General features: G+C 40.1%; 1 protein-coding gene across 1 annotated transcript in view; it reads right to left on the reverse strand.

Annotated features, from left to right (window-relative positions):
- Positions 1-20,532: 20,532 nt before the first annotated feature.
- Positions 20,533-26,075, reverse strand: part of LOC126297545 (glutathione hydrolase 7-like) — a 54,521-nt gene continuing 48,978 nt past the window's right edge. Inside the window, exon 9 of the mRNA XM_049988466.1 lies at positions 20,533-21,808. Coding sequence (XP_049844423.1) covers positions 21,636-21,808 — 173 coding nt within the window. The 3' untranslated portion in view covers positions 20,533-21,635. The remainder of the gene's footprint in view (positions 21,809-26,075) is intronic.

Raw genomic sequence — 26,075 nt, forward strand, 5'->3', positions numbered from 1 at the left:
CTGATCTCTCCCCATGCGATTATCATATCTTCAATGCCTCAAAAAAGGCTCTGAAGGGTCAGAGATTCCTGTCGAGTGATGATATGTAGTAGGCAGTTACAGACTTCTTCATGCAGCAGGAAGTTTATAAAGCAAAGTAATGTTTCACATTTGTCATGCTACATGCCACATTCACAATGCCTCACTCATGACGTAATTGTCAGTGTACCCTCAGACCGATTTGTTGATGAGTTCTTGCAGACAGTGCCCCTCAACAAACATTCAAAGAGAGCAGTGATATATGTAAACTCCAGTAGTAGGCATTGTCAATCATTTGATGGCAAACAAAAGTCACCATCCTTACTGTCAGTTTCAGCTTTTCTACAGACATTGCTGCAGAGTATTCTGGGACATAACATAAAGCAGCAAGTAATTTAGCCACTAAGTTGTCTACCACAATGCTGGTTGAAAACTCTCAAACATGATCATGTAGCACACAATTAACCTCCAGCACAAATGGAAGCCCCAGTACCTCACTGTCACCTTGGTCCCATAATTTTAAACTTCTGAAATTGTGATCACATTAGTATATAAAGCATGAGGGACGCCAGTGTTCACACTGTGGTATATGTTGCAAGCCAAGCTACCCAGTTAGTGTGTGGATCATAATGAGGCAGGCAACTCTATGTCACCACACCAGATATTCCAGTAAACAGAATGCAGCTAAACTCATGATCCAGCTGATCATCAATGGCTACGAGATGCATGTCCAGGTAGACACAGGGGCTACTATGCCTTTAACTGGGACACGCTGGTGGTCTACAGCTTCAGTGACCACAGTATCAAGTAATTTACTGCAGTAGGTAATTGATCACACTAAGTGAGCCAGACATTACATACTTAGGACATATCTTAAGTAAGAAAGGGCTCAAACCTGTAATGGAGGATGTACATGCAATTGATAAACCATCAGTGCAGAGAATCTAAAAGTAGTACAGTGCTTTCAAGGTAAGGTAAATTATTGCAGCATATTTGCATCTTTCAAACAAGCCCCACTGAAAATGGGTAGCATTCACATCATGAGATGCATGCTGGAAAGCATTCCTACAACCACAACAAGTATCTTCGATATGGACTGTGGCTAGTGACATGCACATCTGGCAAGCATCTCACAGTAGTACCTGACACAATGCAAGGTCATGTCTGTACTGGCATACATGTATGGCATGGACCAATCCGATGGAGCTATTTGCAGATAGGAAAGGAATCATTTGCAATAATTTGTGGAGTCAGGGAATTTCATGTGTATATTGTGACATGATATTTCACCAACTACGAACTCCTGATTTCCCTTTTTAGTCCTGTTCTAAGTCCCCAGAAAATACTGTGCATTGGTCCATGATGTTGATGCCATATCTCATCTGCCTATGGAGTCAAACAAGAAGTTTGACAAACATGAAGCCATATGTACACTGGTCCATGATGTAGGTGCCATATCTCATCTGCCTATGGAAGCAAACAAGAAGTTTGTCAAACATGAAGCCATATGTTTTGCATTTGATGATAATCTGCATCAAATCCTGATTTCTGCTTGATATGTATCCACAGACATAGTGGTGCTACTTTATAGTGTGTTGTCATCACTATATCAGAGTTTACAGTACTTACCAAGAGGGATAGAACTGTCAATTCAACAATCTATTGCTGGTGCCAATATCTGAATGCCACAGCATGTCAATATTTTTATTGACTGAAGTGGCAGAATGATGGGTCATAATCCCACCTTCATTCAATCCCAGGGTGCTCCATTTACTCCACATGTCACACAGGGAGTTTGCCAGAATGGAGGGGACTAGCACATTTACTGGCCCACAATTGACTCTGTAAACCAAAGCTATTGGTCCAAGTGGAATGTTTCTGTCCCTGTCCAAAGCCCAGGCCCCTTGATAGTCAGTGCAAATTGATTTTACTGGTCCATTACCAAGGAGTTATGCAGTTATTTATGGTGGATAATCTCTCAAATTTCCTATATGTGACATGGGTGTGAAACAGGTCAGTGAGAGTCAATATCTGTGCTCTGGTTACCATTTACACAACTGAGAGTGCTCCCCATAGAATTAAGTCCAAAACCAATCATCAATTTGTGGTAACCACAGTCAAGCCATTCTGCCAAAGTAATGGTGTAGAATACCCTACCACTGCTCCATTTCACCCAGCATTGAATCTCAAGTTGGAACAGCTGGTCAGGACATTTAAAGTGCAAATATGGAAAATGACACATTTAACATTGTCTGAGGAAAAACTCACCAGTGTCCTGGCTACATTGTGCTCGTCTCCCATTTACAGTTATATCAAGGTCAAAGTCGAGCACTGGCAAGGGGCCCTTATGTTGCTTGACCTTCTGCATCTGATGCAGTGAGTCTAAAGGCCCTTTTATCATGCAAGCTCCAAAATGTGTGGTCATGACTTCAATTAGGAGCCATAACTGGTGCCAACTTTTTGAAGTCATAGCAGGAAATGAGCAGCAGATTCATGTTAGAAATTACTTTTTGCCACAACAATCTGCACAGAATCAAATCCAACCTAGATCAGTCAAGGACCTGGATGCAGCAGTGATCAGAGCCACTTTTAATTCCACCAGCTGGTATAAGCCTACCCAATTTCCACTTGTGTCCCCACCTCTCCTGCGGCAGCTTGCAATCTGTAACTCTGCCATGAGCTTCAGCAGCAATTGAAGGTGTTCATTGAGATGAGGTAGAAGACAATGGAGACAGAACCCATACCATGTCCTGCAGTCACTATGTTGAATTAGAGCATTAGCATTGCCTCACACCCCGTTGTACAACTGGACCCGTCATGTACATTATAACTGGCAGCATTAGACACTATCATAAAGGAGCCAATGAAAAATTAATTATGAGGTTGGCATCACTTCCACATCAGTTGAAGGTTGGTCCAGCGGGGGTCAAGGGACTAAACTGTGAAGTTATCAGCCCTGAGTCAAGAGATAAATCATCTGGAGTTAGCAACATCAGCCAGAAATTTGACTGAATTATGAAAATATGTTGAAGTTATAAAATCTCCCAGGACTCACCTATGATGAGTAAAACCCAACTCACATCTCATGCCAGCTAACCAGATTAAGGGTGAAGACTGTTACAGAGTAAAGAATGCCATCTAGCCAGAATATTCATAATAGTAAAAGTGTGAGGGCTAAAAATGTAATGCATATCAGTTGAATTGACAATGGTAGAATAAAATGAGAGAAATAAACAGGCCAGTAGGTGGGTGGGGCCAGGCGAGTGTCCCCCAGGGCTCTGCTTGCGACAAGAGCTGTCCCTCCCACAACGTTTCCACTCCCCATCCATTGTAGTCAAAAGTGTTAAAGATGGGAAAAGCACCCAAGATTCATTGGACTACTGCCCTTAAAACAAAAAATAAGATGTGGCAGGAAAAAAAGAGGCTAACTGCATCTGAAAGCAATTAAAACAAGGTAAAAGATGGACGGTCAAGGCAGCCGTGCAATAAGGTAGGGTTGGAGGGTCTCACAGACCCACCACAGGCTGGGAGATGCCACAACCCCAGCCAGCCTGCGCCCACCCTGAAAGTATTTTAAAATGTTTTATCTGAGAGAAACCCACTTTCAAGGAGAAATCGGAAAACCATTTCAACTGGCTGCGAAACAGTGTGGAGGGCTAGCTTGTTATATAAAATAAAATTATGGTTGATCTGGTATGAGCAATGCAGTGGCAACATAGGACAGTAGATTCCTTCTGAGTTGAATGGAGGGAGGACCACCGGGCAACAGTAGTCTAACTTGATAGTGCAGAGTTTATTAGACAGGGAAGTAGCCCACCATATGTTGTACCATATCTGAGTGAGTAGAGGTCTTATTTGCACTTGCAAATCTGCACCTGGAATCATCAAAGCGAATGTTGAGCAAGTAATCATTTCTCTAGCCGAACAGCTGGTCAGTTCATTTACTAGGATATCCACATGATTTGGAACCCAGAGAAAGCCAACGGAGCAGGCAGCACAACTAAGATCAGAGAAAAAGTCATGAACAACAGGTATCATAGGACAACAGTAGTAACATCGATCAATAACAATGAGACTGATAAATTATAAATGAAAGTCTGTTTAATATAAGTAGGGCTCCAGTAATGGCTATCAGCTCCACAGTAAAAACACTACACATTCCTGCAACAAATGTTGTTCCTGACAGGTGGGAGATGTGAAAGCACGTCCCATGCTATCCATGGTTTTAGAGTCATCAGTGTAAATGATGTTAGCATCCTGATACTCCTAAAGAACTGAGGGGAACAGTTACTGACAGGTTTTGTGGCTGAATGAAATTAGTTCCTGAGATAGATCAGTCCTAATCTGTGGTCTGAGTAACCTAACCAGGGGAGGGTGTGTGGGAAAACACGTGGAGCACATGTTAGGAGGTTAAGGAGGAGGACCTGGCAGAGGTCACCGAGGCTCATTCCAAACGGTAATCTACCCAAGGATGGTTACCAGGGAAGCAATGCCCCACATATGCAAAAATAATTTGATAATTTGAAGATAAGTAAATTGCCAGGTGGTGATTTTGTAATAGAGCAAGAGCTGGTACTGTAGGAATTGAAGAGGAAGATCCCTGTTTTTGCAAGGAGCCTTTCTAGGGGACTATTCCTTCAGGTGCCAGTGGGCAGTCTTACTCCACGATGATGGATTAGGTCCCACAATTTCAAAGCTGAAGGTGATGCAGAGCTGAAAACCTGGAAACTATAGCCCAGTTGGGTGAGAGCAGTGCCAAGTAAACATGGAGGAGAGTAGCACAATCTGTACCCCAAGAGGTGTAGACAAAGAAGCAGAAAGCATTAAGCTTTCTTATGCAAGTAGTTTTTAATTGGTGAATATGTGGCGGCCATGTCATATTTTTATCAAAAAGGAGTCAAAAAATTTGTACTGTGAGGAGTCCAAAAATCAGGGCTGTGCAACAATGTATAAGTACAGTTCTGGGTTAGGTGGTAAAATAACACAAACATATGTCTAACAGTTTACTGACAGAGAAATGGAAATCTTGGGAAAGGTACTTGGAGCTCGCATTCAGCAAAGGCTACAGATTGGGATCTACTCCAGATGCAAGAGCCATCGACTTACAGCAAAGGAGTGACCAGTAGTCTGACGGAGGTCACTCTAGGCCATTGATGGTGATGTGGAGGAGTGTAATAGTCTGCATGGAGTCCTGAAGGACACTGTCCTCGTGGACCTGAGGGGAGTTGAGTGGCCTACCAAATCCAACCAGAAACAACAGGTGGGATAAAAACTGATGAATAAAAGTCAGGAGGAAGCCTCAAGAGCTCCAGTCACGTAGGATAAGTAAAATGTGATGGCACCAAGCAGTGTTATATGCTTTATTTGGGTATAAAAAGACTGCAATGATGTGTTGGAATTTAGAAAAAGCTTTTTCCAACTTAACAAGATGGTCAGTTGTGGATTGTTCCTCCTAAAAAACACAATGATGGGGGCCAAAAGCTCCACATTTCGAGAACACACCATAATTATCAGGCTACCATCCTTCCAAGCTGCTTCCAGAGCATGTTGATGAGGCTAATGAGTTGGTAGCTGTCAATAGACATTGGGTTTTAGCTTGGTTTAAGAGTTGGGATGAAGGCAGTATCTTACTATTTTGATGGGAAAACTCCTTCTAGCCAAATACCGTTAAAGACCATGAGTAGATAGAGCCTTGTGAGTAACATTCAGATGTTGGATCACCTGATTACAAATTAAATCTGTGCCTAGGGACATACCGTGTGGTGTGGCAAGAGCTTGAAGCAATTCGCAGTCAGTGAAAGGTTTATTATATAATTTAGTGTGATAGGAGCAAAGGATAGGGGGGATAACTTCAAATTGTCTTTTATGCACTCAGAAAATAGCTGGATAAGAAGAGGATGCCTATGCAGATACAAAGTGGGTTGTGAAGTGTTCAGCAAGAACAGATGAATTAGTAAACGTACAAAAACTGAAGGATGAGACACAGGGCAGTTGTTGATCCAGCCTGACAGAGGGGTGGAGGCGAAAGTAGAGGCATCCAGCTGACATGGTAAGTGGTCCTTCAGGGGCAGTGAAGAAGAAGTGACACAATTACTGGAAAGTCGCCACTGTCATGAAGATCGCCATGCAGTGACCACTACAATGAAACCAGGAGACTGCGGGAAGAGATTGCAAGGTTGATAGCTGAAAAGCTTCCATGGGCAGTACTAGAGTAGGCACAAGTACCACCATTCAGGAGACAAAGATCAAGTACAGAAACAAGTTGGTCAATCAGAAATCCCCTGTCAGATGAAGTGATCTTCTCTGGGGTTGTGTGCACTGAAACCTAAACGTAGGAGAAAAGGGGAGAGAATTGTTGGATTAAGTTGATTATCTTAAGGTAAGTTAGTGCTCTACCTGGAGGTAAATAAATGTTACAAATAACGATTACAGGGGTCAAACCAGGAGCCTGGGGGAAGAGATGTAAGGTTGATAGCTGAAAGGTGCCATGGGCAGCACTAAAGTGAGTAGGAGTACCATTGTTGAGGAGAGAGAGATCAAGTTCAGAAACAAGCTGGTCAATCAGAAATGCCGTCAGATGAAGTGGTACCTCCTCACAGGGGTGGTGTGCACTGAAATCCCTACACAGGAGAAAAGGGGAGAGAGCTGTTGGATTAAGGTGGTCATGTCAAGGTACGTAAGTGGTCTGCCGTGAGGTAAATAAATGTTTCAAATAATGACTCCCGGGGGCATTTGCGCTCACATTGCTATTACTTTCAATGTGATACAGAGACAAATGTGCACACTGACAACATCTGTGCAAACCAATATACAGATACTTCCAGAGGCACTCTTGGGGCCAGTACAGTTCTGACAGAAAGAACAATAGCTTCAACACAGGTTGCAGAACAGAGGAAGTCAGTTGTTGTCATTCTGGCAGTGACATCCACTGAAGTTTAATTGGATCATCAAGTTCAGGGTGTCCTCTCATTAGGCATGAAGGGTTTCCCACACGACCCACAAGAGGAGAGGGCCTATCACCCCATGGTCAAGTTCATTTGCGCAGTTACCAGCGGTAAACGTCGAGGGAGTAAATATGCCCTGTACTACTGATGAGCTGGCCATAATAGTGGGAAAGGTTGTTATCATTAACACTGGATCAAACAATTATATGTTCTCCAAGCTTTAAAATATGAGAGGCTATCTGTGACCTACAGCTCCTAGATTATGCAAACCTTTATTAGGACTGCATAGTTTGTGGATTGGGGAGGGTGATTGTTCCAGCAACTGAATCAAACAGGTTGTAGCACACATGTTTAATTTTTGTGAAGTGGCTGGCCACAGTCTCTGCAAATAGGGTCATACGTACACTGGGAAGCCATACGTCAGAAGTGCTGGCATTTAAAGTGCCACATGAGGGTGGGAAATAGGTCTTCACATCGCAGCAGTAAACAATGATTGGGACCTTTTCTGGTAGTGGATCCCTCAAACAATTGAGAATGAATGCTCTTGTGTCAAAATTGTTGCCAGGTCCACCTCAAGATGATGTGTGAAGTGGATCTGTTGCCTCCCAAAGTGTTCGTGTAATTCATCACCAGTCTGTTGCATTACGTCCCAGTGAAAAATTAGCCCCGCTATCATGTTTAGGTTCTTATGGGGTCTTAGAGTAATAGGCACATCACCGAGTTGTTTACAAGAGAGTAATGCCCAGGACTTTCTGTCTTAATTAATTTGTGGTTTACTAAGGTAAGAGAGTTTTTCCAAATATATTTTCTGTACTCTCCAAAATAAATACTGGCTTAGCAGTAAGGAAGGACCATTCATCTTTTCTAGTACAAACCAGCAACTGAGGAGAGTAAGTGTCTGTGAGTCACTTTCCTACCATGTGCATAGCCATGGAAGGGAAGTTCCTTGGGTCATAACAATCTGCACTGAACTGTGATCTGCCTGAAGAGACGGCACAGCCTCAAAGTTACTGCTGATAAATTTGGTTGTTTCATGATGCCAAATACCCACCATGATGCTGACTACTTCAAACGAGGATACTCTCCATGGGCATCACACAGAGAGAGCAAAGGCCACCTGGCATGATGGCCATTGCCTGTGGTCCTAGTGCCCCTACACAGACAGGCACTTATACTTTGGCATGTACGGGTCGGTGACATCTTGGGCATCAACAGTGTGATCCCTGTGTGGTAAGGGAGGCTACCACCATAGGCACCTGACAACTCCCTGTACACACTGGCTACTGTGTCGAGTATTGGATGACCTTGCCCACAGATTCTATAAAATAATTTTGAAATGGTGGATAGTAAATCCAGATGGGGGGACCAAACATAAATCAACTGAAACATGTGATGTAAACTACAGAGAGAAATAAAAATATAGTCAAACATTTCAGCAGGAAAGGAAAATAGTACTGCAATGGCTTGGGGTCCTATGCTCACCACATTTTACTTCAGGTCTCTAATTTATTTAGTAATTATTATGAACGAATGCATCCCAATCATTCAATTGGCAGCTTTTTGACACATAAAAGCAATGTATCTGCTAAGTACTACACTTGACTCCTGAAAGTGACAGTGTCTTATAGGGCAATTTCCATACAGTTGTAGCACTTTAGGCTCTAGATACCTTACATGTCTACACTGCTACTGGTGCTTACGCATCTACACATTATATGCAGAAAACATCCATTTAAAAAAATTAGAGTTTATATAATGTATTAGGATTTACCATTGCATGTTGGGAAGGAAACTGATATGATTATAGTTTATAGTAAATCTGGGGAAAACCTCACAAATATCATCACACATCATGCAGAATATTTTCGATCAAAGATGCCATCCTGTGCTTCGGTTTACAACATTAGGAAAGCATTCACAGTCAAAGAAAAGGCTGTTAAAACATCTGTGACACAGCAAATTAATGTGTTAGCTGCTGTTGCTACAAAGTCTCACACAAGTTTGTGAGAAGTTGCTCTTGATTCTGAAATGTCAGACATATTAAGCCACCACAAATTCCACTCCCAATTACTCTTCAATTCATCAGGAATTTTGTGCTGATCAGTTTAATAATACCTATCCCATAATGTGTCAATGGGCTTGTGATCTAATAAATTTATGTCTTTTTTCCACCAGGTATTGTTCTTAAATGAATGAACATTCAGGAATCACAGTGAGGTCAATATACAAACACCTGCATTACTGGAACTTGGGAAATCTGCATTAGTTTTGTGCAGCTGAATATAAGCATCCTTGGACAGTTGTTGAATATGTGATCCCAGCATCTTGGTTGCACAGAAAATTACTCAGAACAAGCACAAAGTATTAGACTGAAATTTGGAAAGTTACTTAAATTTTTATTTCTTCTTTGTTTTTGCAGTTTTTGCCTTTTTTGACAGTTGTAAAACAGTAAAAATTGATTCCACCCGTATTTTAAATGAGAATTGGGATCTTTTGAGTATACTACTGTGTAAACCAATATTTTACCTCATGCTGTTGCAGAAATAATAATAGATTGCATTAACAGTGCGTGACAGCTTACAAGTCAGTTAAATAAGTCATACAAGAGGAACGCTCATATTCTATTATAATAAATGTTATAAAAGAAATGTATGAATAAACAACATTTCTGATATAAATTATCATATTTCCATGACTGACTAGTCACTTTTGAAAATGCCCCATGCCACACATCAAAATTTCACCTCGAATCCTTTGAAGAGGATTTCACATAGCACAGATAACTTTACACAGAGTGACAATTCCTTGAAAAATCACTTAAAATCAATAGCAGATCTCTGCGCAGTGCAAAAGTTGCACTCTTGCAAGAGCATAAAAGAAAATGCTTTAAAATGTGGTGCACTATCAGCAGTGTACAGAACTCAAAGAGAGTCATCTCAACAGAAGAGAATACCATGCATTAACATGCCAGTTTAGGACCAATTTCTTCTATCTGAGTAACTAATAGAGGTCGACTTTATTGAGATAGCATCATATCGTTTAATTACAGCTATTCCGTTTACCAATAACAACAGGAGCAGGATACATGTATTCTCTCACGAAATTTTCTGTAAATAATCCATTGCAGTTCAGACAAAATAAGGACCACATTTACACTTAGATGAAAAAAGTCATGGGATAGCTCCTAATATCGTGCTGGTCTCCTTTTGTCTGGAGTAGTGCAGCAACTCTATGTAGCATAGACTCAACAAGCCATTGGAAGCCCCCTGCAGAAATAATGACCCATGCTGCTTCTACAGCCATCCATAATTGCAGAAGTGTTGCCTGTGCAGGATTATGTGCACAGAATGAATTCTCAATTATGTCCCACAAATGTTCGATGGGATTCATGTACGGTGACCTTGGTGACCAAATCATTCACTCAAATTGTCCAGAATGTTCTTCAAACCAACTGCAAACATTTGTGACTTGGTGCATCATCATTCGTAAAAATTCCATTCTTGAATGGCTGCAAACGGTCTCCAAGCAGTTGAATATAACCATTTTCAGACAATGATTGGTCACTTGGACCAGAGGATCCATTCCATTCTATGCAAACACAGCCCACACCATTATGGAGTTACCAGTAGATTGCACAGTGCCTTGCTGACAACTTGGATCCATGGGGTGTGCACCAAACACGACACCTACCATCCCCTCATATCAACTGAAATTGAGACTAATATGACCAGGCCACAGTTCCCCCTCATCTAGGGTTGAACTGATTAGGTCACAAGCCTAGGAGGGTCGCTGCAGGTGATGTCATGCTGTTAGCAAATGCACTCGCATCAGTCATCTGCTGCCATATCACATTAATACCAAATTTTGCTGCACTGTCCTAATGAATGTGTTAGTTGTATGTCCCACATTTATTTCTGTGGTTACTTCAGCCAGTGTTGCTCATCTCTTAGCATGACAACTCTATGTAAATGCTGCTGCTCTTGGTTGTTAAATTGGCCAAGTGAGAGGTAATGCCTGAAATTTGGTATTCTCTGCACACTCTTGACACTGTGGATCTCAGAATATTGAATTCCCCAACTATTTCTGAAATGGAATGTCCCATGCATCTAGCTACAACTACCATTCTGTGTTCACAGTCTGTTAATTACTGCTGGGTGGCCATAATCGCATCAGAAATCTTTTAAAAAATAGTCACCTGAGTACAAATGACAGCTCCATCAATGTACTCCCCTTTTATACCTAGTGTATGCAATACTACTGCCATCTGTATATTTGCATATCACTATCCTGTGACTTTTGCCACTCAGTGTGCAGAAAGAAAAGGCCCTAATTAAAACTGAGTGTAGATCATACAGAGGTGAATGATATACTTTTGTTACTAAACTACACATTTTAATGTTGTGTGTATTCACCTGTAAAAGTTCAGCATCAAACCATATTTAAATATTGATATGTTAAATGGCCTGTGAATTGACAAGTTCCATAATGTAACATTAAATTTTCTGACATCATTGAGGAACCACAGCAATTGTACTTCATATTTTAATAATTAAGAGCACTCTGGGGCACAAAAAAATTATACTGGTTTTGGACTGTACACAGCAGCTCTGTGAACCAACTCCCTACATCATCCAGAGCATGAGGTATGAAGATGTTCATACAGGTTAATTTAAAAAAAAAATTAAAACAACAATATAAACAGTGTGTGTAAATGAAACTGAAAAATCTGATGGGTTGCAAAGGGCATCTTGAGGAGCAAACTGAGGATAGGAACCCACGTCCAGAAATGTCATCCAACAATGGTACAAAGTGTAAATGTTACAGGGGCAAACACCTGCTGCGAGTGCATTCCTTCAACAACAAACTCGAATTTGTATTCTAGCTCCTTTGCCGCCACTGCATTAGCAATTTTTACAGCATTATGCCAAGTGTGGAAGCATTTGACACCACCTAACATCCTGAATGCTGTCAAGTTACACTTGTGGCTCATCTTTGAACAAAGATGCCAAAGGGGTGGCTTAGTGGTATGCATTGCCCTTATGTCTTCAACACATGTCCAGTTATTGGATGTGAAGTTTCTGAATGGGGGCTCATATCTTTGATTTGTTCCTCACGACAATTGACACAACCTCTTGAGGATGTTTGATATCATTTTGTTACACATTTTATGGTACAAATGGTCTGTGTAACATATAAGTCAATAAGATAAATACATGAGATGCACTATACGGAGTAAAGTCTCTGGACACCAAACACAGCGTGCTCTGCGTGCTGTCAGGCTACCCAAGTGCATTAGTACCACAACATATTTCCCGTCAGAAAAAGTGACTGGAAAGAATTGAGTCAGTTTGAATAGTCCCAACTGTAAGGACTCACTAGGTTGGGCATTCCATCAACCACATAGGTTAGAACTTACACAGTGGCAACACTGTTGAGGAGGCACTTATGTAATGGAATCTATTGTTGCTGATAGCACACGTTATTGACATACCTACCTTACCTCTGAGGAAATGGACTCCCCATCGCATGTCACTGGCATGCGCACAATCGAGGGAAAAACAGTCACTTGTGAGCGAGCGGTCTAACATAATGGTTTCACTATCTTTTCAAAACAGGAACAACAGTGTCGGATCAAGATTGAATGTGCCAGAGGTTGTACAGCACGACAGTGTCATCAAAGTCTTCAAGAGGCATGCGGGGAATCAACATTGCCGTACAGAACAGTGGCACACTGGGTAAAAGCTTTCAATGAAGGTCGGAAAACTGTGGCAGACATGTATCGGGCATGTTGTCCTAGTGTCTCTGAAGAAGACGTGCATGCTGTTTCCGTGTTAGTGGACAGTGATCGACGCCATATGATTTGTGAACTCGCCCACGAAACCAGATTAGCACATACGACTATGCTTCGCATCCTGAAGGAATGCCTGGGCATGCGAAAAATTGCATCACGATGGGTTCCGTATGACTTGACAGAAATGTAGAAATAGATGCGTTACGATGCTGCTCAGATGCACTTTGAACACTTTGAGCACAAAGGAGAGGCTTTCTTATACTGTATCGTAACACTGGATGAGGGATGAGATGCGGGCCACATTGTACAAGCCAAAACTGAAATGACAATCCAACGAATGGCATCATTATGGGTTACCGCGAAAGTCCAAAGTGGGTCAGAGCCCCAGTATGATGAAAGTTATAGTGATTTTCGGGTACAACTGTGATGGTGTTACACTAACGCATTACGTTCCTCCATGGCAGACTGTCAATGCACAGTATTAATGTTCATTTTTGGAGCATCACCTGCAACCAGCTTTGTGAACAAAGCGGCGACACTTTCTGCGCAATCCACCCATCATTTTGGACAACAATGTGCAGGCACATACAGCGCAAGCTGTAGCTGCTCTGTTCGGTCGATGGGACTGGGAAGTACTGACCATCCACCATACTCCCCTGACTTAAGTCCTTGTGACATTGATTTGATTCCGAAGGTGAAGGAACCACTTCATGGCATTCGTTTCAGAGCTGTTCCAGAGATTTGACAGGCAGTAGACCGTTCTATTCGCACCATCAACAGAACAGGCTCTGCTAATGGTATACTACGCCTCCCACATTGCGGGAAACGGGTTCTACACAATGCTGGCGACTACTTTGTAGGACAGTAACAGGTGCAAACATGTAACTCTTTCCAACCCTCATATTTTATAGCAGTTACATGTGTCCATGTGCACTGTTAGCAACATATTCTAAAAAGGAGTCATTACGGTATAACTAAACTCGATCATCCTTCTGATATGTATAAGAAAGTGACATATGATTAAACATTATTTTCAAGGTGACTGCTAACACCTGTTAACGACACATTACTGCCTGTGTGTCCTTTGTCATCACCACCGGTTTCAGCCAACAACCCTCATTGCACTATCTGTACACAGAAAAAAAGCAAGAAAGGACAGAAATGCACAGAGCACAAACAATTATACATGAGGTGATACAACCTAGTACATCATATTTTATCATCATATTTTATTTGTGTATTACTTATATATCATGCCATATCATATTGATATGGTAATGTTAATATGCAGCCCTGTCAGAACTGCTGAGCATCAAAAGGAAAAATCAGGTTACAATACTCTAAAAGGGATATGTAACGTGTGAAAGCACAGTTATAACTGATAATCAACGAATTAAACCAAATCAAGGAGTAGCTGGTTATAGATTTGTGTAATGAGAAACACCCTCCCCTCCCTGCTGCAATCACTCCTATCACCCTGTATCTGAATCTGAATCAATCTCTCTCTCTCTCTCTCTCTCTCTCTCTCTCTCTCTCTCCCCCCCCCCCCCCCCCCAATCCTCCTCCTCAGAGGCCACTGAACTTCAAAATCTACTGAATGACATAGTATTTAGATATCCTTGTTCAGCTACATTGCAGCTCAGGTACAGAAGTGAGGGCAATAGTGTTACACCGAGAGATAATATGATTCTGTTTACATGTCATACGGTTACCCAAAAGTCACACATCAAACAAACAAATAACTGATGCTACTACAAGGGATGCAGATAATGTCTTCATTGGTCTTGGAGCAGTGCAAGAAAATATTATGGAGTGATACACTATGTGATCCAAAGTATCTGGACACCTGGCTGAAAATGACTTACAAGTTTGTGGCACCCTCCATTGGTAATGCTGGGATTCAAATACAGTGTTGACCCACCCTTAGCCTTGATACCAGCTTCCACTCCTGCAGGCATACATTCAGTCAGGTGCTGGAAGGTGTCTTGGGGAATGGCAGTCCATTCTTCACGGAGTGCTGCACTGAGGAGAGGTATCGATGTCGGTAAGTGAGGCCTGGCTCGAACTCGGCGTTCCAAAACATCCCAAATGTGTTCTACAGGATTCAGGTCGGGACTCTGTGCAGGGCAATCCATTTGAGTGATGATGTGTAACCACTCCGCCACAGGCCGTGCATTACGAACAGGTGCTCGACCGTGTTGAAAGATGCTATCGCCACCCCCTAATTGCTTTTCAACAGTGGGAAGCAAGAAGGTGCTTAAAACATCAATGTAGGCTTGTGCTGTGATACTGCCATGCAAAACCAGTGGTGTAAGCCCCCTCCATGAAAAACACGACCACACCATAACACCACCACCTCCGAATTTTACTGTTGGCACTATACATTCTGGTAGATGATGATCATCAGGTATTTGCCATACCCACACCCTGCCATCACATCGCCGCACTGTGTACCGTGATTTGTCACTCCACACAACATTTTTCTACTATTCAATTGTCCAATGTGTATGCTCCTTACACCAAGCGAGGCGTAATTTGGCATTTAACGGCATGATGTGTGGCTTATGAGCAGCCGCTCGACCATGAAATCCAAGTTTTCTCACTGTCATAGTACTTGCAGTGGATCGTGAGGAAGTTTGGAATTCCTGTGTAATGGTCTGGATAGATGTCTGCCTATTACACATTATGACCCTCTTCAACTGTCAGCGGTCTGTCAGTCAAAAGATGAGGTCAGCCTATATGCTTTTGTGCTGTACATGTCTCTTCATGTTTCCACTTCACTATCACATTGGAAACAGTGGACCTAGGGATGTTTAGGAGAGTGGAAATCTTGCGTACAGACGTATGACACAAATGACACCCGATCACCTGACAACATTCGAAGTCCATGTGTTCTGCGGAGTGACCCATTCTGCTCTCTCACGATGTCTAATGACTACTAAGGTCACTGATATGGAGTACCTGGCAGTAGGTGGCAGCACAATGCAACTAATATGAAAAGCATATGTTTTTGGTGGTGTCTGGATACTTTTTATCACATAGTGTAAGAAAGATTTGACACTTGGAGAGACCCATGTGGGCAAATGCATCATACCAGCATTGAAATACTGTACAGTGCAAGTGATAAGATGATGTGAAGTTTTATCACTTGGTACATGCCTGGACCACAAATCAGGACCGATGGCAAGAAAAACTTAACTATTCAGAATTGGCTTATAAAAAGGTCATACACATGAAGTAAGGGCCACTGAAACTGTGATTCAAGTAAGGTCAGATGGATTTACTTGAGTGGCATGTTTAAAACTCAGAGCCCCAACAAACAATTTTGAAATGACTGTAGCATCAACTGCATGTCAGATCAATTTACCCAAAAATCTAAAAACAACTATTATTCACCATAATTTAGGAAGAATGAGAACAAGTTATTCTGCCTCTAGTTGATCAGAACTTAGATGAAATCATTACTGATCTCCCATTCAGGATATTAAGTATACTTGGTTTACTTTACTTCCTATTAACATAGACGAATAAGTTCAGTAGATCTGATTCTCCAACTCAATAGATCATCTCTTGCGTCTTTTATAGTATGTGAACCTCTTGTAACAGAGCAACAAGTAACACCATCTCATCTAAAGAAGTAATTGCAATGTTGATTCTGACCATCAGACTACTAAAGTATTTGACCTGAGTCTGGTACACACTGATTTCAATGTAACTTCACATGTAAGGGAGGAGAGGACATTGCGTCATCTCCACCACTCCAATGACAGCAAAAATGTTGCTCAGGACACACTTCACTTCAAGTGACCATTGGGCCGGCACACTTCCTAACTGAAGGAAGAAATGATTGGTTGGCAGTCAATCAACTTAAGTATCAGATATAGCATCAGTGACTGTGTCTTGAAAAGAAAAATAACTTTTGCTGTGTTGGAAACCATTTCTTTTACAACATATGGGTTTTCTGAGTCCCAGATATCAAATACTACACATACAGGGATGGATAAAAATATGGAAATGCTAAGAAATGCATGCTTGAACATAAATGCAGGTGCTAGCCACACCTGTAGGTTGTGCTGTTGTATTTGACCATGAATGGCGCCTATGCAATTTCCTCAATACATTGCAAATGGCAGTCATGGTCAGAACAGTGTTCTGTATTGTGAGTGCATTATGTTGGGGAGTTAAATGACTTAGAATATGGGCAAATTGTCAGTGGTATGTATGGTATGGTATTGTATGGTGGTGCTTCCATAACCAAGATAGCTGAAATGTTTGGTGTATTAAGGGGCACCATATCGAAGATTTACACCACATACAGAGAAAGCAAAAAAACATCATTTTCTAAGTAAAAAAGTGAATGCAAGCAAGTGTTGAGTAATCGTGACAGATGATCATTGAAGAGGAGTGTGATGAAAAATAAACAGGATGACAGCTGCAAATGTCACTGCAGAAATGAATGTTGTGCTTGTGGGCCCTGCCAGCATCAAAATAACATGAAGGGAGCTTCCTAAGCAGGGAAATGCATTATTGAGCAGTGGAAGAATGTCATTCGGACAGACAGGTTTTGCTTCACACTGTTTCCAACTTTTGGCCGAGTTTGCATCCCAAGAGTAAAACGTAGTGGGGGTTCAGTGATGATTTGGTCTGCCATATCATGGTCCCCATTGTTACCCCACAAGGTCGAATTACTGCCAAGGATTATGTGACCATTTTGGCTGATCTGTTCCATTTCAGGGTACAATGTTTGTTTCCTAAGGGAGATGCTGTGCTCCAAGCTGACAGGGCCCCTGTTCACACAGCTCGCATCGGCAAATACTGGTTTTGTGAGCATGAAGATGAACTGTCACGTCTCCCTTGGCCACCACACTCACCAAACCTCAATATCATTTACCCTTTGGAGTCTATGTTGGAGAGAAGGATGTGCGATTGCTGTCCACCCCATTGTTACTTGAACTTGCCAATTTTGCAGGAAGAATGTTGTACGGGTCCCTTGAAAATCATACAGGACTTGCATTTCTCCATTCCAAGAAGCTGTTCTGAATGCCACCCATTTTCCTACACTGTATCAGGCAGTGGTGGCCCATGACCAGAAAAGATGATGGTGCATTTTTCTCACCAAAACATACATTAACAAAGGAGAGAAAAATCAGCATGCTACTCATGCTTTTGTAATGTATGACAAACAGGTTGCTTGTTCATGTCACTGCAGCATCTAGTCATAATAATGGCAAAAATTTACACAGAATAAAATATTACTTCGCACAATAAAAGAAATTAACATGAATTGCAAATTTTATGCATGCGAAAAGTAGTAGGCCTGCCTTACTAATGTTTTCCAGTAGGACCAGTGTTAAAGGGTTCGATTGTGTGTCTGCTTTTTGATGTGGTGGTGATCGAACTTCATTCTTTTTTCTTTCATATTTGCAAATTTGTCAATCACTCTTGACTGAAGTCAGGAATTCCAAAAAGGAGGTGTCAATCAATACAGAGCACTGTGAGTGCTGATAATCTTTTTTGTTTCGTAGTATTCTGTAAGAAGGTTTTGATGCATGGTAATGAAACCCATTGTTCTGCTGCTTCTGATGTGGCCACTGGAATTATAGCTTTCAAGAGTTTCACAGTTTTGCTCAGTGCATCACAAAGAATAATTATTATCTGTTACATAATTCAAAACTCCATACACATGCTTTTGAACTCCTCACTTCCATAATTAATGGAGAGTTTCATTCAAAGATTCTTTGCTTAAAAGAGAGAGAGAGAGAGAGAGAGAGAGAGAGAGAGAGAGAGAGAGAGAGAGAGAGAGAGAGAGAGAGGGAAGAATACCATTCAGTGGCAGCTCTAAAGGGAGTTTATGGAAAACTGGAAGAGTAAGTGGTGAAGTTCTTTGGTATAAAAAGAGGGAGCCACAACTAGGTGCCCTTGAGCTTGAATCTCTCTTTTGCCTCGAAAATTATATCATCACGTACTTTTTTGCCTCCTGCAGTAGATTACACATCACCACTACACCTTAAGTTCTCCTTCTTTTATGATACTTGGACAATTCTATTTTTTTCACAACTTCCATAATGTTTGTAATTTCACACTCAAAAACTGTTGGCTGGTTTTATGCAAAAGTTAGGTAAATATCCATTTTCTGTATCTGATAACACAGAATATCCACATGGATCATAATTTCTTCCCCTCCCTCACTCATTACTGGAGGTTTGGTTCAAATGGCTCTGAGAACTATGGGACTGAACTTTTGAGGTCATCAGTCCCATAGAACTTAGAACTACTTAAACCTAACTAACCTAAGGACATCACACACATCCATGCCCGACGCAGAACTCGAACCTGCGCAGTTCCAGACTGTAGCGCCTAGAACCGCTCGGCTACCCCGGCTGGCGGTAATAAATGGAAGTTCCCTAGGGAAATGTCAGAAGACCGTGCTGTTCGAAGATCTGACAGTTGCAGTTTACTTTCAAAGATTTCAGACTGTTTCTGCAACTGGCAGGACAAGGCAGTGCCAGTGAGGTGTTGAAACATATTACACAAGTACTGTGTTGTCAACCATTGCCTCCACACCCACTCCTCCTCCCACACCTGAGGCACCCTACTCAGCATTTGTAAGTGCAGTGCAAACCCAAGGCAACCAGCACATTTACATTCTACTTGGCTGCGTTTGTCATTTTGAGCCAAAGTCTGAGACAAATGGCACACTACTATTCTACTTGTCTAGCTGAATAAGTGATTTTTGGGGGTAGCGCAAGCCTGCAAACTTCCCTGGCATCTGTTGTGGTAATGAGTTGTGGTTTTGGTGTTCCCATATTTTTGCCCATGAACAGATTAATTATCAGAAAGAGCCCCCATTCTTCAGACAAGTTTGATCTCATCAAAAAGTGGAACAATCTCATTCACAATTTTGTTTAATTTTCTGCTATAACTGCAGTCGACGTGAATACTTTGAAGATTACTTTAGAATATCCTCTGTACTACTGTGCAAAGTGTTTACAGTTCTTGTAAGAGCCTTCAAACAAGTACCTATCTCCACAACATAAAACTTTTGTATTGATGGCTGAAAGTGAGGTCCCTTATCAAAGTAGCCACAGCAATGGCACTGGCACAAAATGAATGACAACACAGTGGATTACCACCGTTACCATACAGTATCTTCAAATGTGTGTTCTTTACTAATCCAAAAATTATGCAACCACAGGTATATCAAAATCGAACCTACATCTTATTCCCTAGAAGCCCATGATCATCTGTGTATGCACTTTATCAAGAGCATTGAGGTCACGGGCATGTGGCTCAGGAAACTTACAGAAATTTAAAAACCTACTACAGCACCTTCAACTTACACCTGTGTTGGGAAAAATGTATTCTAAGAAAGAGGACTTGATAGTGCTTATCATGGACACCATACTGTCAATCACAAGTACTTGTCAATTGTCACATTTGAAGTTCTGAGCTGTTTTGCATTATGCGATTATTTTTCCAAGCATTGCCTCAGGGTTACCTTAGCTGCAGCCCAATTTTGCAAACATATATTACTTTGACAAATATGGGCATCCCCTTACTATGAGACTGTTAAATGAATGTATTTGTGAGATAGAGCTCATCAAGCTAATGTAGATTCTCGTATGCCTCTTTTATCATGACAACCATAGAAAATGGTCTTTGGTCTGAAATATGTTTAGTGTGAACAGTGTGTATTTCCAAAAGGTCATGACAGACAACTTTGCACTGATAATCAGAATAACATGCTCTAAAATAAGAATGAAAAATAATTTTGCCAAGTCAAAATTTGTCAGTTATTTTACTTCCACACCCTCTTACAGTTTGACAAATTTGTAAGTTTCAAACAAGGTTCATACCTTACAAGATGTTTCATTCCATAATGAACATAGCACACAGATATTGATTTATGCTCATTTAAAGCTGTGTACATTATGTAAAATATATACTTACAGAACAAAAGGAGGTAATAACTAAGTTACAAATATAATACTGCAACATTAGTTTTGATTTTCCCATTAATAAATAGACCTTTTATCAACATTCTCAAACATTATCAAACACTTAACAAACACTTAACAAGTTGAATTAATAACAAAACTGGACTTTGTGTGTCAGTTATAGCTAGTAGTACAGTTGTATGCCCTTGTAATTCATGCTAACAACTGCTGTATCAAAAGGAGAAGTCACCTGAGAAAACAATAAAATTACAAGGAGACAGACTGGCTGGCCAGTGCTTACATTCAGGGGGGAAAATTTCAGTACTGCTGACTGAAAAAAAAAAAATAAATAAATAAATAAATAAATTATTCACCGATCTTTTGTAAACTTTAGTTCTTTCATCAGAGAAGACAGAGGGATATATCTGGGATGTTTGGAAGGAGGAGCAGGTCACTCAGACCCCAGATTGAGAGGGATGCAGCATCTGTTGTGAGGCTAAGGGGACACTTCTTTTGTTAAATATAAAATTTACTTTCAGAAATTTCAATCTGAATAGGTAAAAATAATTATTCCTTGTTAGAAAATTACTGTTTAATGAATAAATTATTTTCAAAGCCTATTTAATAAATAAATAACAGTAACAATATTAATAACAGCAATAAAATCAAAAACATGCACCATGTACAAATGCCATACAATCTTTAACCATATTTTTCTCTCATAGCTGGATACAAATATTAGACTCGTTATATCACGGAAGGCATGACACATTTCATGAACTTCACAGAGTGTGTTTCCAGCTACTACTTAGTTTTCAGCTATTTGCACAAGTTACATTTCCCTGTTCATTGTGATCTTCTTTGCATAAATAAATATAAATTAGATATCACAAAATATCTTTGGCTACTTTGACATAACAACATAAGATAACTGGGAACTCTAGATCAAAAACGCGAGGCCACACCACCTCCTCTTGAATCTGAACGTGACGATAAGGTATCACCAACTTTTTCTATCAAATTTGAGCTCTGGTATGGTTCACGAATTGCACTCACTTTATAATTCAAAAGGCGAAGCTGGTATAATGTCTTGTTGCTCATCTCAGGTTTATGCCATGCTGAAAACATAATGGATAAATATTTCAATACTCAAACATTAAGACAGATTAAAGCCACTCATTTCAATTGAGAGTGGCAAATAGTAACTGATACTGAAACTTCATGATGATTAACAGTATGTGGAAACTCCACAGTCACAGACGAGATATAAATTGCAGTCCTAATATGTCACATAGATTAAATGTTTTAGTAAGTTTCATTAAATTAGGTTCTCAATTAAATTTAAAGTTCCATTTATAGATTAATGATGATACTTATTTCTTTGACTACTTTTCAAGTTCAGTTTTAGAATGTTGTTGGGGATACTTTAAAACACGTAGCACAGCTCTCTGCAACAAATGTCCATATGTACAGTTCTTTTATATATTAGACTGTACATACCGACACATAATACAGTAATTATAAATGGACTTTGTCAATAGTATAATATGCTCCTTGTTGAGTTTTATGGATATTATTACTGCTGAACATATCATATTACCCTTTTTTATTTTCATACACTATATTATAATTGACTAGATTACATATAGTTTACATAGACTATATTTATTTCATTCCTGACCATACACTTATTTCTTAAGATTTTTTCATTTCCCAATATTGGTATGGCCAAACTTCAGTTTGAACTATTTCTTTTTTGAAATCTGACCTGGTGGTTCCCCACTTATCAATTACAGTACCCATTGATGGTCTAATACCTTGTGGCTTATCACTTTTACATCAGCTTTGATCTTTTTAAATATTGTTCTTTGATTTTGTCCATCTCCTGACAGTTCTAATCTATTATTTAACCACTGTTTCTGTTATCTCTATTATATTTTTCTTAACACAATTTAAATTTACTCCATATTTAGGCCTATTCTATTTCAATTTTTTGCATTCAATTTGCAAGGCAATAAATTATGATTTGAACTGACAGCACACCAGAGCGCCCCCCCCCCCCCCCTCTCCACATCTTAGGTCAGTAATACATGCTACTGTGGTGGCAAGCAGCATGGAGGTACCTGCTCGTAGTCATGGAGGTGGAAGAAAGTCTCATCAATATCTGGCTATCAGAGGGAGCAAGAGTAGTGGTGAAAATTTTCTTGATTGTTATAATACGCACCAATGCCTTGGGTTAAATTCCAAGTGTTTGTGTGGCATCTCACACTGTGAGGATATGTGACACTTGCAGGTGAGCAATCTGTCAGATGAGGCTCTGAGGTTCCTTTGGCATTATTTGACAGAAGTAGATGCATGTTAGCACATACCTTTGTCCTCAAACTTCATATTGACATCAGTATATACTTTACTACAACTCAACACAATTATCAAAAGAACATATATACTTTCCTGAACTTTCATAGCAGGCCAGAAGAAGGCAACCTACCCCAAACCCCTTCCCCAAAGGACCTCACTTGGGACAGCAATTCGGGATTTTCACATTACCTGCAGTGCTCAATGGGCACGTGACTCATTTTTATTGACCATTACTCCCACATATACAAGGTCATAAGAAATATATTAAGAACGGGTATCAACAGGAAAATGCACAAACAGTTTCTGGGTTCATGATCCCCATTTAGAGTCAGCACCTTTAACAACATTGCAATTGTTCTAAAAGCGATGTCATACATCAGTATCACAATGTAGCTACACCTTTTGTGGACTGGTTCCAAGAACACAAATGATTTTCGTAATTATGAGTGACCACTAAGATCACCTACTGTCATCCATTTGACATTTCATTTCAAGCAATGGAACAGAGTTGGCAGCTGCATGGCAAGCTTACATGTGTGGCGATATCAGAGGGTAATAAAGGTGAAGGAGGAAGAGGAAGATTAGGGTTTTACATCCCAATGACAATAAGGTCATTAGAGACAGGGCACAAGCTCAGATTGGGCAAGAATGAGGAAGGAAACTGGCTGTGTCATCAAAGGAACCATCCGGGAATTTGCCTTATTGAGTTTAGAGTAACAATTAAAAACCTAAATCAGGATGACCGGATGGGGATTTCAAACATCATCCTTCCATTCAAGTACAATGTCTTATCCATTGCATCACCATGACTGGTACAGGCTATGTAAGATATCTCATTGTAACACAGCCAAATTGGTTTGCTTGACCACCACTTTTTTGTATACTTCACCTTGTTACTGTCCACAATGCTGCTGTGTGGAAACTCACATACTGCCATTTTATGTCATATTTGTTTACAGAATGGAATACACAGAAACTACATATTTATATGACTAAATAAAATTATCTTCTCCACTCCTCCCTCCCCATTTCAAATAAGTGACATAAGAACATAATCCAGAGGTAGAGAGTATATTTTGGGGACCTTCTTTTACTCTTAACCATATTTTACCATAAATTACTGTTACATTTAACTGTTGTAATCATATATATCAGATCAGAACCCATCTCAGTTGTTAGAGAGTAGGAAAACTGTCATTTCCTGCAAGATTCCTGCAGGATCAGAGGAAAATGATGACATTCTTCTCCAACAAATAACTGAAAAAATAACACAGGACAGCAATTTTTTTTAAAAAACTTTTTTTACTTTGGTAGCAGATCTTTATAGATTTTTATGAGCTGAACCAACTCTAGCCTTAGTTTTTTTGTATCACCCATAGTTTTCGAGCAATATCCTTTTTATTATATAGTATAAAAATCCTATGTTCTATGGTAAATGGGGAAATTAATGAACTACTTTATTACAACATAAGCATGGTTTGTATTTACAGTTAGCTACTTAAAACTAAGATATGTGTTAGTAGAGGTTTCACTTGTCAGCTAGAATTGGTTTGTATTTTATTTCTTTTTTTTCTTTGAAGCTTCTTGTGTAGCTTTTTCTACAATGAGTCGCTTGCTGAACTTCTCGATGAAGTGACCGACAGTAGTCCCCCATCATGTTGGTGTTCCAGCAGCCATGGTAGAGTTTTTCCACCACTTTAATGTCCTGGTGAAAACACTCTCCTTGCTCCTCACTAGTATCACCTATATTGTACGGGAAGTAATCAAAGCGACTGTTCAAAAAGTGAACTTTCACACTCATTAAACATCCTAAAGTTTTAAATTTCTTTAACATTGTAGCTACAATAGAAACTTATTCTGGGTCTTTTTCATGTCCTAAGAACTTTGTAACAACCTGCTTGAATGATACCCATGGTTCTTTCTCATTTAAGGTCATTGTGGATTCAAAGTTAACATCAAATATCAATTTTCTAATGTCAGGTCCAACAAAGGCGCCTTCTTTTAGTTTAGTTTCAGAAAGATGTGGAAACTTTTGGCAGAGATACTTAAAACATGGTCCACCTTTAGGCAAAACTTTTACAAACTGTTTCATTAGGCCTAACTTTAAATGTAGAGGTGGCAGGAGTACATTTTTTTTGCGTCTAAGGTTTTTGCATAGAATGTTCTTCTCGCCAGGATTTAAAGACTCCCTCACAGGCCAGTTCTTTCTGCACCAGTGTTGATTCCTAGCCCTACTGTCCCATTCACACAAGAAAATTGGAAATTTGAGAAAGCCGCCTTGCTGATCAAGAAGTATGCATGTTACTTTTAGATCACCACATATCATTCAGCCATGAGCAGAATAGCCTATTTTATTTAGCACTATTTCTTGGTTTTCATAGCTTTCTTTCATATGTACAGAATGTCCAACAGGTATATATACATACATGTTACTATTGTATAATAAAACAGCCTTTAAACTAGTTTTGGATGAATCAATAGATAGCCTTCCATCTTCCTTTTTGTATTCAATACCTAACTCATTCATTAGACTGGGAATTTCTGAGCAGTACAGTAAATCACCTTGTTGTTGAAAAATCTTGGAAAATTGCTGCTCTCTCTTTCTACACATGTATATGCTGGTTCCAACTGCCAGTAAGTTCTTTTCTTTTAATCTAGAGCCAAGCAATTCAGGTTTTTCTTTCATTAAGCCCAGATCCCTAACCAAATCGTTAAGCTCAGTCTGAGTAAACAATCTGGGCTCTAAACTTACTATCTCACAATGGAATTCATCATCATCTGGATCTTGTAAATCAGAAAATACTTCTATTGGAATAGAATTTAAATCATCTGGTGGTTCAGCTACTGGCAAATCTACACTATGCCTTAGTGGTCTGACAGTGGATGGAAGATTACGGTAGCTTATTACTTTCTTGTTTTCGAATTATGACCTGTAATATCAACACTGCAAAAGTAGACATCATCAGAATGATTTCTTGGCTCCCTCCATATCACAGGAATAGCAAATCTAAAGGCTTTTTTTGCTTG

Source organism: Schistocerca gregaria, chromosome X, assembly GCF_023897955.1.
Source record: "Schistocerca gregaria isolate iqSchGreg1 chromosome X, iqSchGreg1.2, whole genome shotgun sequence".
In the NCBI taxonomy this organism is placed as follows: domain Eukaryota; kingdom Metazoa; phylum Arthropoda; class Insecta; order Orthoptera; family Acrididae; genus Schistocerca; species Schistocerca gregaria.